Source organism: Paramisgurnus dabryanus, chromosome 7 (assembly GCF_030506205.2).
Source record: "Paramisgurnus dabryanus chromosome 7, PD_genome_1.1, whole genome shotgun sequence".
In the NCBI taxonomy this organism is placed as follows: Eukaryota; Metazoa; Chordata; class Actinopteri; order Cypriniformes; family Cobitidae; genus Paramisgurnus; species Paramisgurnus dabryanus.
The window spans coordinates 37,751,747-37,766,076 of record NC_133343.1 but is presented as its reverse complement, the minus strand read 5'-3'; the positions used below and the strand labels follow the sequence as shown (position 1 = coordinate 37,766,076).

The window sequence follows — 14,330 nt, the reverse complement described above, 5'->3', positions numbered from 1 at the left end:
CAATTCTTTACAAGGCTAATTGTATATCTTGAATTGTATATATACTATAAACTCAATGAAATAACGTTTGTACATTAAGATAAAATGTGTCATGATAGAAATAATATCACCACTGGGGAATTTTATTGATGTAAATAATTTTCAAACAATAAATATTAATATATATTTATTACTAAGAACTAAATTCTGAAATAAAAATGTTCTACATGTTATTCATTCATATAATGAACATTAATGATTTTTCTTTACATTTTCTATACACAGAGCTCAAGTTCATTGTATACTTTTTTTTTCTTTTGATTGACAAGATATATCGACCATGACTATTGGATGTCTTTAAAATATCATCCGATAGTGTGAAAAATAGTTTTTATCAGCCTATACCAATTATTGGCCGATGTATCGGTGCAACTCAAATTTTTAGGAATTAAAAAGGGTCAATAATATATGAATGAATTTATTATTTTGAACAGAAATCATCAATCAGCTTGTAGTCATAAAAAACACAGAGCTACAGACTAGTCAATCCTGTTTTCATTTTAATTTTAACTTATGCAGACTTCAGATATTACAAGCTAGACGTCAGATATTTCCTATGAACGTCCTATTAATCTTATAATAGTAATACACAATCTTGAAATTCAACAGAATACAAAAAACAATCCATTGCATAAAAGCGAAACAAATCAGTTGTGGGCCGCTCTCTGCCTTCAAAGCCGCTGTCATGCAGGCCTGTCCTTAAAACAAAGGCGCAACGGTCTTTAGTTCAACGACAGCCATGTTACTCCATCGGACAGCTACATCAGAGGCTCCTAACCCACCAAACAACCTTTGACAACATCTCCCATCATGCCGTGGGGCGCAGACAACACACGACTGGCTGATCTTTTCAATGCTACTTTAATGCACTGTCACATGGCGAACACAACGCTCACACTGACAAAAAATAGCCTGTCTCTTTATTTCAGTCTGAGTGAGAATGTTTTGGGTCATGTTGTGTTTTTTATAATATTAAGTAAAATGGCTGCAGCATAATTTCTAGGAAGCTCTTTGAAATTCATTATGAGTGTTTACAACGCGACAGGTGAAATCTGTAGCTTCTGGATGGACGGCACACGTACACAACTGTCCGTACATTCCTTTACACCTGTGTATTTTTACGATGCAATGCGTTTGATGAATATTTCACTTGAATGCAGATGCAGAGATGCCAGGATAAACACACAGGCAACCGAAAGCACAATCATAGAAAGAGCACTTAGTGCGTTTAAAAATTCAAACTGCTCTCAATATACATAAATAATCATAATAATGTTTTTATGTACTCTGCATGGAAGGGGTGTGACAATTAAATATTTATGAGCACTTAAAGAGGAGAGAGAGGATGCTGTTGACATGCGTTAATAAAGGACAGGTGAAGAAAATAAAGATTGGTGAAAGAAAGAAAGAACGATTGGTGAAAGAAATAAAGAAAGGTGAAAAAAGAAAGAAAGATTGGGAAAAGAAAGACAGAAAGAAAAAAGAAAGAAAGAAAGAAAAAAGAAAGAAAGAAAGATTTGTGAAAAAAAAAGAAAAAATGGTGAAAGAACGATTGGTGAAAGAAAGAATGATTGGTGAAAGAAAGAAAGAAAGATTGGTGACAGAAATAAAGACTGAAAGAAAGAAAGAAAGAAAGAAAGAAAGAAAAAGAAAGACAGAAAGAAAAAGAAAGAAAGAAAGAAAGAAAGAACGAACGAACAAACGAACGATAGATAGATAGGTGAAAGAAAGATTGATGAAAACAAGAAAGATTGGTGAAAAAAGAAAGGTAGAAAGATTGGTGACAGAAAGAAAGACAGAAGGAAAGAAAGAAAGAATTAAAGAAAGAAAGACTGGTAAAAGAGATAAAGACTGACAGAAAGAGAGATTGGTGAAAGAAAGACAGAAAGATTGGTAATAGATAGATAGATAGATAGATAGATAGATAGATAGATAGATAGATAGATAGATAGATAGATAGATAGATAGATAGATAGATAGATAGATAGATAGATAGATAGATAGATAGATAGATAGAGAGGTGAAAGAAAGATTGATGAAAGAAATAAAGATTGGTGAAAAAAGAAGGGAAAAAGATTGCTGACAGAAAGAAAGAAAGAAAGAAAGAAACAAACAAACAAAAATTGGTGAAAGAAAGATTGGTAAAAGAAAGAAAGACAGACAGAAAGAGAGATTGGTGAAAGAAAGAAAGACAGAAAGTATGAAACAAAGAAAGAAAGAAAGAAATAAACATAGATTGGTAATAGATAGATAGATAGATAGATAGATAGATAGATAGATAGATAGATAGATAGATAGATAGATAGATAGATAGATAGATAGATAGACAGAGAGGTGAAAGCAAGATTGATGGAAGGAAGGAAGGAAGGAAGGAAGGAAGGAAGGAAGAAAGAAAGAAAGAAAGAAAGAAAGAAAGAAAAAGTTTGGTGAAAGAAAGAAAGAAAGAAAGACTGATTGGTCAGAGAAAGAAAGATTTACTACTAGAAAGAAAATGATTGGTGAATAAAAGATTGGTGAAAGAAAGAAGAGAAAAAAAGATATATTGTTGAGAGAAATGAAGATTGGTGAAAGAAAGAAAGAAAGAAAGAAAGAAAGAAACACTATTGAAAGAAAGAAAGAAGGATTGTTGAATGAAAATAATGTGAAATAAATAAAGAAAGATTGGTTAAAGACAAAAAGAAAAAAGATTGGTGAAAGACAGAAAGAAAGGTGAAAGAAAGAAAGAAAGATTGGTAAAAGAAAGAAAGAACAATTGTTGAAAAAATATCAAACAAATAAATAAATAAAGAAGGATTGGTGAAAGAAAAAAGATTGATGGAAAGATAGATAGATAGTTAGACAGATATATTGGTGAAAGAAATATTGATGAAAGAAAGAAAGAAAGAAAGAAAGAAAGAAAGAAAGAAAGAAAGAAAGAAAGAAAGAAAGAAAGAAAGAAAGAAAGAAAGGAGATTGGTGAATAAAAAAGAATCACCTGCTGTTGCTGGAAGTTCAAAATATCGGATGCTGTGATGTCAGAAGAAGGTGTGGCACTTTTGGATTGAACTTCTCGGTGTCCGTCCACGCCCGGTGGGAAGCCGTTCTGATTGGCCGTTCCATTGCTTGCCGCCTCTGTCCCTGACTCTTGCATCATGACTTAAAAACCTGCAGCAGAGAGACAAACAAAAGTGTTAAACAAAACCCCCATCGAAACTCTTTTACGCAAACATCAATTTCTCATTGTCCCGCTCAATTTCACTTTTCCCATTTTTCCCTGTCTGTGCTGTCCACTTCTTTGTTTGCAACATACCTTGACGTATAAGATAATACATGTGACAAAACTTTTATTTCAACAACACCGGTTTTTTTCTTTTTTCTTTCAGTACAGACACTCTGCAAGCATCCGAGTGAAAGGTGTGGGCTGAAAAGCTTTCAAATCATTTCTGTATGTCTTTCCTGTTTCTGCTGGGCTTGAAAATGAAGAAACAGCTCACATGGGATGGGAACCCAACCTCAGTCACGTCTCGGCAGAGATGAGGCCCAAGAAAACACGGACCGTCACAAACAAAACCCGTTCGAATGAAATGGATATATTTACTCGCATCGCTCCCAGAAGAGCCACAGCCCGATGGCTTTTTAATGGGAAACAGGGCAGGGGAGCTGGATGGATGACAGACCTCCCAAATCAAAACTTCTCAACTAAAGTTCACATCCTGGGTGTTCAGTTAACACCGCGGTCCCGGGCCTACACGCAAACAAACAAACCCCAAAATATTCAGATGTACTTCCAGTAATACATGATACTTTCTTGAAGGCATTTCAAATACGTATAATAGCTTCTTGTTCTCGCAAACCCTAGCTTACAAAATCTAGCTTTCCCCCTGAAGGCCGATCCATCCGTCTCGACCCAAGACTTAAAATGATATATTTGCATTTACATCAGCCATGGTTGGTGCCTCGTAGCCCCGTTTCAGACCATCTTAATGAAGCTGACCAAGTCGGGCAGAAGTAAATTAACTTGGCTTATTAATTATTGATATGAGGCAGAATGAATGCCCTTAAAGCAGTGGGTGCTAATCACAAAGGCAGGTGAAAATTGAAAAGAATTCAGATTTATAATGCTTTCCTCTCAGACAGTAATAAGATGGATTGATAATTGTTATCCGGGTTTGGATGGAGCAGAGGACAAACACATTGGGCACTGACCCATCTAGACCAACGAATGGCTGGGGTCCTCCATTGTCTATTTTTAATGGAGCTCAGGACTCAAGTATGAGAAACTGGAAAGACTACAATACACAATCAAAGAAGAAGAAAAAATAAAAACGTATATTATTTTAAATAATTTGTCAATTGAAGTGTTCACACCAGGGTTTGCCAGCGTACATAGTGATATAGTATATAATGCAAAAATGATGCTTCCATCACCCTGATTTTATTTGCATTTTGAAATCCAACGTGAAGCGCCAAATTCACTTAATTCGCAAAAAAGTTTTTATGTTCGCTTGAGGTGTTTTTTTACTTATGCAGAAAAAAGTAAATACAAATGAGGAGAGATGAGACGCATTTGCCGAATAAATTCTAAAGTAGCAAACATTAAACCCACGTGACTGATCATTTAGCTGTAGATGGTAATGTTGTCTTTCCCATATAAATTAAACTAATATTTGATAAAATTACAGCCTGACTGCTGGTCATGATCGAAATAACATAACATAACATTATTTAAATTTCAAACAATAAATATTGATAGAATTTATGATTACCTTTCATTTTGATTACATTATCAGGTTTATAATAATTATTTTTAAGAAGCTTACAATTGTATGGGGCTCAACCGGGTGTGCCTCATACATAGGGCTGGGACGATTCATCGTGCAAATGCGTGTTCTCTCAATGAAGACTTTTTTTGAAGAATTACGGTGAAATGCCGCTACATGCAAAACCCAGAGGGCGCTCTCGTGCAGAAATGCCATTTGTGCCCCAGAAGAATTACGATTAAAAACGCTGTTCCAGGAAATATAAGCATATTACCATCGCTGTTCTTCAAATTGTTTCAAGTATTTTCATGATAATAAATAATTTTTTGAATTGTTGTGTTTGATGAGTGTTGTCTTTTTAAATACACGTTATAAACGACTCAGACACATAATAATTTTAGATTATTAGGAAGTCCTTATCAATCAAAGAGACTTAGTACACGCACGAGCTGGGCATGAAACACATAATCGGAGCCGTGTGATTCAGAATCGATTATAGACAGATCTTTTTATGTGAAGCCGCTGGCTCTTTGATCGCCCCCTGGTGGCTGGCTGCAGTACAAATTATAAACCCCGCCCTCTCCATCCAACGAACGGGATTCGTTCTCTAAAAGAAAAAAAATCTTTAAACTTTAGGGATGTAATGATTCAACCGTGTGTCCCATTAAAACAAAAATGTCTGAAATCGATTCTGAATCGCAAGGTTGCGATTCTTTGTTTCATGCACAGCTTGTGCGTATACTACGGCATTTGGTCAGTAGGAAGTCCTTATCAATCTAAAATCATAATGAGTCGAAGTCGTTTATAATGTGCATTTAAAAAGCAACACTCGTTAAACAAAATCATTTAAAATATTCTTTATTATCATGAAAATACCTAAAACAATTTGAAGAACAGTGATATAAATATTCCTGTAGACATTTCCTGGAATAGCATTCGTAATGCTACTTCTTCTGTGGCACAAAGGGAGTTTCTGCACGGGAGCGCCCCCTGGCGTTCGGATGTGCCTGGATTTCACCGTAATTCATTCAAATTCATTCATTGAGAAAACGCGCATTTGCACGGTTAATCGTTACACCCATAATAAACTTCCAATAAAATTTTCCAAAAGATGGATTTGGTCCTTTCAGGTATCATATTTTCTGGACTATAAGTCACTCCGGAGTATAAGTCGCATCATTCAAAAATGCGTCATTACGACGAAATAAACATATTTATAAGTCGCAGTGGACTATACGTCACATTTCTTTAGAAAATTATTTCACAAAATCCAAGCCGAAGAACCGACATTTAATCTGTAAAGGCAAGTTATTCAACTAAACAATAGAACACAGAACAGCAGGCTGAATAGATGTCCGTATGTTAACGTAACATTATCAGTTATTTACACGATACACAATAGCATACAGAACATACCTGGAAGGCTGAATAGGCTAAATGAACCAAACAAGCCAACGAGCATGAAGTTCGCCACCTCGTCATTCCACATCACTGAATTACATAAATACAGGAGCAGCATATAGCAGACTCTCGCGGCTGGAGACGGTAATGTTGTCTCTTGCCTAATTAATGTCAAATTTAATTCATACTGACTTACAAGACGCACCTGACTATAAGACGCAGCACCAGCCAAATTTCTGGGGAAAAAACGTGACTTATAGTCCGGAAAATATGGTAGTTGTTATATCACGCTGATATATGTTCAATTGTTCTTTTTTGATATAAGTTTCATTTTAGCTAGTAATTTGATGCTATAGAAACAGGGCATGTCGTTATGATTGGTGTAGTTGAATTTGGTGCGCAAGCGGTTGGGCGAAAGTTTGATATTGTGGCTCCGTCTCTGGCTCCACGGTTGATTCCTTCTGCGCATGCCTTGGCTCCGAACTGACGTTTTTACGTAACATGGCAGCGCCCATGGTCATACATTTTTGGCTTTAATTCATTACAATGGAAGGAAGCAACGTTGCGTCGCCCATCTTTTTTTTACAGTCTATGGGCTTGATGTCATCGTGATGGCCTTGCTGCCAGTACCTGCATCAAAAATTTGGCATTTCTGTGCACATCATTCAGTTTGGCAATTGCACTGCTAGTACATTTATAACTTGCCCAATCGTAACTAAATGCAGTCCTGTATCCATTTTCTAAGAGTGCCTGTTGGTTAGTAGGTTACCAATACCGCCGTCAATCGCTCACACAGCTTAATGGAAATGCACCTAATTGGTATTTGTTTGTTTTTTAAAGATATGCTTCACGTTTGGATGACAACCTAGCTTAAAAATCTAGGCCACAGCTTTTCCGCCCATTCCATACTTCCAAAAAACACTGAACTGTACACATGGGTCAAAATCATCCTTTCAATTAAAGACTAACAGAGCGAATAGCTGGTACTCTACCAAACAAGCTGTTTAGCAAGGTCCTCTCTTTCTCTCCTCTTTGTTGATGCGTTTAGTGTCTCATTTGTTTCCTTTCCTTTTTTTCATTCTGCTCCATAAAAGAGGCTGATAATAGCTATTATGCATGCACTGTCATTCCGTACTAAATTTTCATAATTATAAAGGAAGGGCGTAAATTTGCGAATGCGTGGCATCTCCAAAAGTAATCACGAGAATGCGCCGGGGGGCTATTTTAATGTATGCAAAACTAGTGACCCACAATAAAGACGTGAAGCCGCAACAAATGCGGAGTAATGCACACGTGCCCCAATGCACGTCTGAAGAGGGCCGGCTAAAATTAACACCCAATTAATTTGGGATTGACAAACAAATGAAACCCATAAATCTACTTTCTCATTAAATTTCATCAAGGAATAATTCAAAAGCTGCAATATCGCGCCCTAAAAAAAAAGGTTGATAGAAAATGCCTGTTATCCATCACAAATATCAAATAGATGGAGGAAAAATAACCTGGTGGACGGGCATTAATAATCTCAGTGCCGTTATGATTTAAGCTATTGTTTTAGTGTCTTGAATTTATTTCGCCTTTGTGGCTTCTTGATGTGCAATTTTGTATTTAATATGAACACGAATAATTGACAGGCGCACAAAAACACCACCCCACACAAACCGGTAAGACTTCACAAGAACCAGATTTGTTTATTTACAGTGTTTACCGATGCTTTAACTAAAACAAAGTCTTAAGACAAAAATGTCAAAATGATGGAAATTCCCGCCGAGATTAAAGCCCCCGCCAGCAGGCAACTATCAAACAAACCACCATCATCAGATGTCTGCACCTTTTCCAGGCAAAACGTCTGCTTGCTAAACACAACAAGTGTTTGGAACAAACAACAGATAATACAACAAGGTCAGAATTTTTGTTTGTTGATGTTTCGTTCGCTTCATTTGAAACTACACCGAAACATACACATGCACACAAAAATCACACGTATGCCACACCTGGCCGACTTGAAAGCATAAGCAAATAAAGAAAATCAAGAGCTTTCCCCTTATTTATTATTTCCCACAATTCGACTGGAAGAACATGTGCAAGACTGTTTATGGATCGCGTGTGTGTGTGTGTGTTTGTGTGTGGCGTTCACCAGCCCGGAAAGCAGACTCCATCATCGCAAAAAGATGCTGTCATTCCTGAAAGTTATGAAAGCCCACCTGCTCTTACAAGTCTGCGTTCTCACACCACCCTTGTTTATACAAGCGCTCAACAAAGGGACAACATTCATGATAAGCAGTCACAATAAGTACAAAACCCATGATCATTTTTGTTTAGGTTCAACCTTGTTGCTTGTCTAGACAACACAACGATCTGTATGACACAATAGGTGTGTGACCAGCTTTCTTTTTTCGCTGCAGTTCCCCAAGGATTCCAGACGAATTACACAGACAGCTGTATTTTGGCTATGGTGCTTTAAAACAAACAACAAACTTTGTAGCGTTTTTCAACGTTTCCCGCATGTTAACCCTCATCTAGTCAGTCATAAACTTTTTTATGACTGCAAAATAATACAAAGTACATTCTTAAGCTGGCAAAAACTAATATGATTGGCTCAATTTGCTATACTATATTATTTAATTAAACACTTATGATTTATGACCCTTCGTAATGACTATGCTTTAGGAAATCTTTGTCAATGAAGGCGATGGATGCTAAGCCTCTACAAAGTCTGTCTATCCGACGTCTTTGTATTTGGTTTGACCTTTAAGTCTCAGGATGTAACTTTGCATCACTCACTGGGCTATCTGAGCTAACGCTGTGTCAAGGTGAAGAAGAATTGCCCGTCGCCCCCTCTCACAGAGGAAATGACAGCGGTGATGAAACCAAACAGCCCTTGTAATCTCGCCGGCCCACTCCAGGCCCAACACATCGAGAAAACCCCATTGCGGTCTCCAGCCGTACCTTAGTTTGCACAGACAGGTTTGCTTTTTTTCTCGAGTTTGCTTCCACACCTTGTAGGGCGAACGTTTGTCCACCAGCTCTTACAAACAAAGCTCGCTATTTGTTTAATTCAACCGATTGCTGCCATGCCTACGGTAAACAAGAGGGCCTTTTCTTTCTGTTTATGAACAAACACATCTTCCCGCAAAGAGCAATTTAACATTAACCAGGTGGAATGATCAACAGATCGCATAGGTTACACGGAGGGCAAGCTGTAATGTAAACACTCTTCAGAGAAGAAAGGGTGACTAAAAGAACAGAAAGGAGCGGGCGAGCATAAATGGGCAGCGAGGTCGATGTAAATGCGGCGCTTCTTGAATAAACAGCTGGGAAAGAAACCCAAGACAAACAAACAGACGTTCTTCTGACATTTAAAGAAGCATTAAGATGGGTGGGCTACAGCTGGGGCCACTCGATGGGGCGGATCTTGCGGACCTTACGATCCTCCTCTAAGTCCGGCTCGGCTTGCGGAACAAACAGGACATGCTGGATCAACCTCGAGGAAAACGCAGCGAGAAACTTGTAAAACATGTTAAACATTAGCACAGTCAATTACTCAGTAACCAGTGCTCAAATATAACAATTATAGGTTCTTGTGTATTTACAGTCTTATAAAGCATAGAGATTGACTGTAGCGGAGAGCAGGGCACAACCGAATGCTTTTTGACTTTGGCTCTAGCATTCAAAAAATATTTAAGTTAGATGAATATTTTTTACACAATCAACACACACACATCTCTGCTACAAATGAACACTTAAAGATTGTTTGTGGGACCTACCGTTATCGTACAATTACACCGAAAGTGACAGTAGTGCAAACGTTACAACTTACCCCATACACTCTCAGAAATAAAGGTACAAACGTTGTCACTAGGACAGTAATAGGTATACCCATGTACCCAAAGAGTGCACATTAGTACTTCAAGGGTACATATTGGTAATTCAAAGATACATATTTGTACCTAAATGGTACATATTGGGACCTTTTTAAAGGGTACTGCCCCAGTGACAGCTTTTGTACCTTTATTTTTGACAGTGCAGGTGGGGTTAATTGTAACAAACAGAGGGTTTGTTGTAACACCTGCTAGAAAATTTTGTTTAAACACAAATAATTCAATAAAATTCTGTCTATATACTATATTGTTTATATATCTTCTTATAATAGATAGTAGATATTCACAAATTCATCCATTCATGATCCTACAAGACAGTGATTATAATAATATAAGGTTGAACTTGGTGACTTACAGACCCATCTCAGAAATCGAAAAAAAAAAAACATAACATGAAGAAATGTACTTTTATGCCTCCAAAACACTCTTTGTTCAATATCTTAACCAAAACACATCAAAAATTTTCACAAATTCACAGGAAATCCTCTTCTGATAGTAAAAAAAGGACAAAAGCGGAGATTGCTTGGCCTGTATAAATATGTAAAATAGCTGCGTTACAATTAACCCTGCGTAAGTTTGTGCCCCGCTCACTCCTACTGTAAATGTATTCATAAAGATAATGAATGAGGAAAACTTTAATGTATTTAACAGAAGTTGTACATAAATAAAACCCAGATTGAAGGTTAATATGAGCTATGCTTAAACTGACAGTTTTTTAGGGATGGTGGCCAAATGTGACCCTGGATCACAAAACCTAGGGATTATTTTCTTAATTGAGATGTATAGATTATCTAAAAGCTGAATAAATATTGGACAATATTTGGCTGAGAGACACAACTATTTCAAAATCTTAGGGTGCCAAAAAAAATCTAAATATTTTAAGTTGTCCAAATTAAGTCCTTAGCACTGCATCCATTCACAAAAATAAGTTTTTGATATATTTACGGTAATGAATTTACAAAATATCTTAACTTAATATACTAATGATTTTTGGCATAAAAGAAAAATCTATAGTTTTGACCCATGCAATGTACCGTTGGCTATTGCTCAAATATACCCGTGCAACTTAAGACTGGTTTTGTGTTCCAGGTCACAAATGTAGCTGTAACTTTATTCCAACATCTGTATGACCCACGAGACAGAGACCACAAGCATGTTTATTACCAATCATGTCCTTTGAGAGAGGCATTTTATCACAGGTTGCGTCAGGGGGACCGTCCCTGTAACTTTAAATAAAAAAACTTTGTTTATAGTGAAATACAGAGTACTGGAAACCAAAGATACATATTTTTTTTTAATATAGTGCATTATCTGCAATTATTTAGTTTAAAGAATTTAATTTTATCCTCAAAACATTGTAAAATACTACATTAGGGGGGAGCGGGGCACAAACTAACGCGGGGTTAACTGTAACGCAGCTACTTTACATATTTCTACAGGGCCGAGCAATCTGTGCTTTTGGTCTTTTTCTCTTACTGTCAGAAGATGATCCCCTGTGAATTTGTGAAAAGTTTTGATGTGGTTAAGATATTGAACAAAGCATAAAAGTACATTTCTTTATCTTAAGTTTTTTTTTATTCTGAGTTGTGTGTGCAAGTCACAAAATCCAACCTTATATTATTTTAATCACTTCTTGTAACCTAAAACATAACACCATTTTTAAACATGTCAGCAACTCCTAATAACTTATAGCTGGGATTTAATTTTTTTTTACATAGCGAGGTTAGTTTTAACACAGTGTTACAACTAGGGCTGGGAATCGATTCAGATGATCCAGATCGATTCAATTTCGATTCACAAGCTCTCGAATCGATTCGATTTCGATTCTCGGTTCGATTTTCGATTCAAGTGGGTAATTAATAAAAAGAAATTAAAAGCCACAACACTGTCGTTGTTGTCTTGCTTGCGAAATCTAAAATGCTTCCATATCTCTTACTTTTTATGTGAAGGTGGCATCAACGTCAATGAAGCACCTAAAACCACCATTTTAATTAACTGAATGAAAGAATGACAGGCTCCTTGGTAACATCGCGCAAGGCAAAAAAGAGGGTGACATCTAGTGAACAAGACTAGTAATTTGATTAATGTTAATCTTAAGTTTAATGTTTGCAGGAAAAAATATGGGAAAAAAAAATCGATTCTGCTCTTTGAGAATTGATTCTGAATCGACCATGTTTAAAAAACGATTAATCGAAAAATCGAAGTTACAACTAAGCCTCCAGTATACAATGATAATAAAACGAAAACAATGTAAATAATATTAATCAAAGTGATAACTGTTAATACAATATCAGGGGAAACAACTCACTATTATTATTTTTTTTGTCTTAATTTTGTAGCCCTTTAAAAAAAATCTATTTGGTATGCATTGATACACAATACAAGAATGGTTAGATGAATGAATGTGTGGATTTTAGGGGTGTGACGAGACACTTCATCCATGAGACGAGACGAGATGATACACAAGATTGGGTTCACGAGAACGAGAAAAGACGATATTTTTACACTTTTTAAGAAATTCTCAATGATAAAATAATTGAATAAGAAACTGAAATCACGTCATTTTTAAAAGCTTTAACTAATCAAGGACTGGCCCTAACAATTATTTTGCCAACTGATAATGAAGTAATTTGTTATTTTTGGGTAATAAAAATAGACCCAAGTCAGCAGTAGCCTTTAAAATTACATAATAACGAAGATGCAATAATAATTGGTTCAAAAAAAGTATTAAAACCAAGTTACATTAAACAACATTACATGAACAAACACATTACATTTGTGTCCTATAAATAAAAAACATTATGTATTATAACAAATGCCTGCAGGGGGCGATAGTGGACTCGTCTCGCGGACGCTATCTTCACTTTCACCTTTAACTTTAGACGGAGAGAAACGCTTATTTTTAGCCAAACAATGTTTAAACCCATTTGAATATCACACGAGTTCACAAACGAACATCATTGGAAACCCAAACAAAAAAGCAAACGCAGTAAAAGACAGAATATAATGCATGCACTGTAAAAGGTTCAAACAGAAAGCTGCATCCTCCGGAGGTCGCATATGCAGGCTGCATACGTTATTTCAGTTAATTATCTGAGCATTACATTCGCAAGTCGTGAGCATATTACAACAAGTTGCGATTAACTAAATAAGAAGTAAACTTTATAATTGTTAATATTCTCTAATAAGACAGTCTTTATGAAGTAAATCTCGTCACACCCCTAGTGGATATCTATATATATAAACAATATCCACCTTTAGTATAAAGACAGAATTTTATTGAATAATTTGTGTTTAAACAAAATTTTCTAGCAGGTGTTACAACAAACCATCTGTTTGTTACAATGAACCCCACCTATGGGGTAAGTTTGCACTCCTGTCACTTTTGGTGTAATTGTACAATAACGGTAGGTCCCACAAACTATCTTTAGGTGTTCATTTGTAGGAGATATGTGTGTTGATTGTGTTAAAAATATTAATCTAACTTAAAGGTGTAGCGGAGGATTTTCTCGAATTTTAGAAAAGAACCGCCTTCTCCACTTTTTTAAAAAATGCAATTGCGCAACACTCTTGATTGACAACTAGGACCAATAGTCTTGATGATCCACCCGGAAAAAAAAATCCTCCGCAATACCTTTAAATATTTTTTGAATGATAGAGCCAAAGTCAAAAAGTGTTAGGTTGTACCCCGCTCTCCCCTACTAATATTATACTTTTACTGGTCAAACAAGAGCCAGGAATTTTGTAAAACAGTAAATGTAAAAGTCCAAAGAGGTTTCAGCAACATTCTGTGTGGACCTGCCAATAACTCTCTATAATATTTGAAATAGACAGCCGCACTTAAAAGTTTATTTAACTTCAGTGTCGTAACACCATCTCAAGTTTCATCCAAGCAAAGTAAACTGAAGTAAACCACACACTTAAATCTCATCCTGACAAACCGAAAAGCAATGCACTGAAAATGACTATTTGCCAGAAAATAAAAACACTTACAGTATGTGATTAAGCAGAATGTCCAGACTATATGTCTTACACAATGAAAGTAGATGGTGATGACCAATGGCCAACTTTCCAAAACGTATCCAAAAGTTTCAATATCATACTGAAGCTCTTTCTGGTGTTCATACTGAAGCCTTATTCATTTAAGACATGTAGGAGTGAGTTGATGACAGAAATGAGCGCTGAAAAATGCACTGTAACGTTGTTGAGAAGAAAAGCCTCAATTTTTAACAATGACTCAAGTCTACCGTTAACATTTCCTAGTGCAGCA

General features: G+C 36.2%; 1 protein-coding gene across 9 annotated transcripts in view; it reads right to left on the bottom strand.

Annotated features, from left to right (window-relative positions):
* foxp1b (forkhead box P1b) overlaps window positions 1-14,330 on the bottom strand; it is a 234,659-nt gene that overhangs the window by 116,514 nt on the left and 103,815 nt on the right. For all 9 annotated transcript variants that reach the window (XM_065279803.2, XM_065279797.2, XM_065279796.2 and 6 more), the window contains one exon: window positions 3,014-3,183. In XM_065279803.2, the coding sequence (XP_065135875.2) occupies window positions 3,014-3,172 (159 nt within the window). In that variant the 5' untranslated portion in view covers window positions 3,173-3,183. The remainder of the gene's footprint in view (window positions 1-3,013; window positions 3,184-14,330) is intronic.